Below are 2523 nucleotides of genomic sequence, written 5' to 3'. Positions count from 1 at the left end.
CGGATTCGTGTTGATGTATGGCAAAACCAATACAATACTGTAAAGTAATTAACCTCCAATTAAAATAAATAAATTTATATTTAAAAAAACAATAATTTGACTCTCATGCTTTCCTTCTCAGTATAATCACCAACATAAAAGTAAAGTAAAAATAAAAATAGAGCTAGAGCTAGATAGGGTCTTAGAATTCATGGGTTGATTTATGATTTGAAGACCTCACTGTGTTGGAAAAGTTAAAACAAGTTGAAAAAGATATGAGAAATATTTAAAAGATGAAAATTGGAAAGGAGCCTCTACCATGCCTACCTCTGGGCTGTCTGCTGCCATAAAGTTGTTGCTTAGCTTCTCTGTCGTGTCTGACTCTTTGTGACCCCATGGACTGTAGCCCTCTAGGCTCCTCTGTCCATGGGATTCCCAGGCAAGAATACAAGAGTGGGTTGCCATTTCCTTCTTCAGGAAATCTTCTCAATCCAAGGATTGAACTCACTTCTCCTGCACTGCAGGCAGATTCTACACCACTGAGTCATGGGGGAATCACTTACTAGACCCTCAATATTCTTGACAGAATTTCTTATTCTTATTTTCAACATCATCTTTATATTTAAACAGAGGTGGTGGTGGTTGTTGTTCAGCTGCTAAGTCGTGTCAGACTCTTTGCCATCCCATGGACTGCAGCATTCTTGGCTCCTCTGTCTTCTACTAACTCCCAGAGTTTGCTCATATCCAAGCCTATTGAGTTGGTCATGCTATCTAACCATCTCATACGTTGCCCACCCCCTTATCCTTTTGCCTTCAATCTTTCCCAGCATCAGGGTCTTTTCCAAGGAGTCAGCTCTTCATTCAGGTGCCAAAGAATTGGACCTTCAGATTAGCAACAGTCCTTCCAATGAATATTCAGGGTTGATTTCCTTTAGGAGTGAATGGTAATGAATGTATCAGTATTGTGTCTGTCACAGCCTCCACATTCATACTTTCTGGTCTTTTGTCTCCCTTAGACCTTCCTCCCAGGAACATGAGGAATCACACAGAGCTGAATGAGTTCATCCTACTGGGAATACCTCAGACAGAGGGACTGGAGACTGTGCTCCTTGTCATCTTCACATTTATTTACCCCTTGACCTTGCTGGGCAATTTGCTCATCCTTCTAGCAACTGTCTCCTCCTCAACCCTTCACACTCCCATGTACTTCTTCTTGGGACTCCTATCGATTTTGGACATGCTGTTCCCTTCTGTCACCTGTCCCAAGATGCTATTCTATCTCTCTGGCCAGAGCCGAGCCATATCTTATAAGGGATGTGCTGTTCAGCTCTTCTTCTATCATTTCCTGGGTTCTACAGAAGGCTGCCTCTATTCTGTGATGGCTTATGATCGCTTTGTTGCCATCTGTCACCCACTGAGGTATATGCTCATCATGAGACCTGGAGTCTGTGTTGGTTTGGTCTTGGCTGCCTGGTTGCTAAGTTATCTTCATGCCACCGTCCTGATAGCTTTTGTCTTTCAGCTACCCTACTGTGGCCCCAATAGAGTGGACCACTTCTTCTGTGACATCCCTGCTGTCTTACCCCTGGCTTGTGCTGATAGCTCCCTGGCCCAGAGAGTGAGTTCCACTAATGTTGGCTTTCTGGTTTTAATGTTTTGGTTGTGTGTTTGTGTCTCCTACACACGCATTGGAATTGCCATTTTGAGGATCCGTTCTGCAGAGGGCAGGCAGAAAGCTTTCTCTACCTGCAGTGCCCACCTCACTGCCATTCTTTGTGCCTTTGGACCTGTAATCATTGTCTATCTGCAGCCCACACCCAACCCCTTGCTAGGTGCCACAGTGCAAATATTAAATAATACTGTCTCACCCATGCTGAACTCGTTAATCTATTCCTTAAGGAACAAGGAAGTGAAAAGATCCCTAAAAATGGTTTTCTACAATGTAGTATTTACTGCTCTGAAATAAATTGTGAATTTTGTAAAGGATCTTAGAAACGTCTTGTCTTTTAACATCATTCTCTACTTCTTTTCAAAACAATTTTTATTGGAATGTAGTTGCTTTACAATGTGTTAGTTTCTTCTGCACCATAAAGTGAATCAGCCATACCCAACCATATATCCCTTCTTTTTAGTTCCTTCCCATTTATGTCACCACAAAGCATTGAGTAGAGTTCCCTATGCTACCCAGGAGATTCTCACTAGTTATCTATCTTACATATAGTATCAGTAGTGTATATATGTCAGTCCCAATCTCCTATTTCATCCCCTGCTTTCAGGCTCAATATCCATACTTCTATTCTCTACTCAATAGACATACTTCTATTCTCTTCTATTCTCTGTGTCTCTATTTCTGTTTTGCAAATAAGATCATCTATTTCTTCTTTTTTGTTTTTATTTGTTTAACTTTTATTTTGTATTACTAACTGGAGCATAGCCAGTTAGAAATGGTGTGATGGTTTCAGGTGAACAGCAAAGGGACTCAGCCATGCATATACATGTATCATTCTCTTCTAAACTTCCCTTCCTTTTAAATGAATAAATAGA

At 41.1% G+C, this 2523-nt stretch overlaps 1 protein-coding gene across 1 annotated transcript; it reads left to right on the top strand.

The window, feature by feature from the left end:
* Window positions 1-1012: 1012 nt before the first annotated feature.
* On the top strand, window positions 1013-1945 carry LOC138426751 (olfactory receptor 10N1-like). The gene has a single exon (XM_069565519.1). The coding sequence runs from the start codon at window positions 1013-1015 to the stop codon at window positions 1943-1945; it is 933 nt and encodes a 310-aa protein (XP_069421620.1).
* The last annotated feature ends 578 nt before the right edge of the window (window positions 1946-2523 follow it).

Source organism: Ovis canadensis, chromosome 21 (genome assembly GCF_042477335.2).
Source record: "Ovis canadensis isolate MfBH-ARS-UI-01 breed Bighorn chromosome 21, ARS-UI_OviCan_v2, whole genome shotgun sequence".
In the NCBI taxonomy this organism is placed as follows: Eukaryota; Metazoa; Chordata; class Mammalia; order Artiodactyla; family Bovidae; genus Ovis; species Ovis canadensis.
This window is presented reverse-complemented; position numbering and strand designations above follow the sequence as displayed.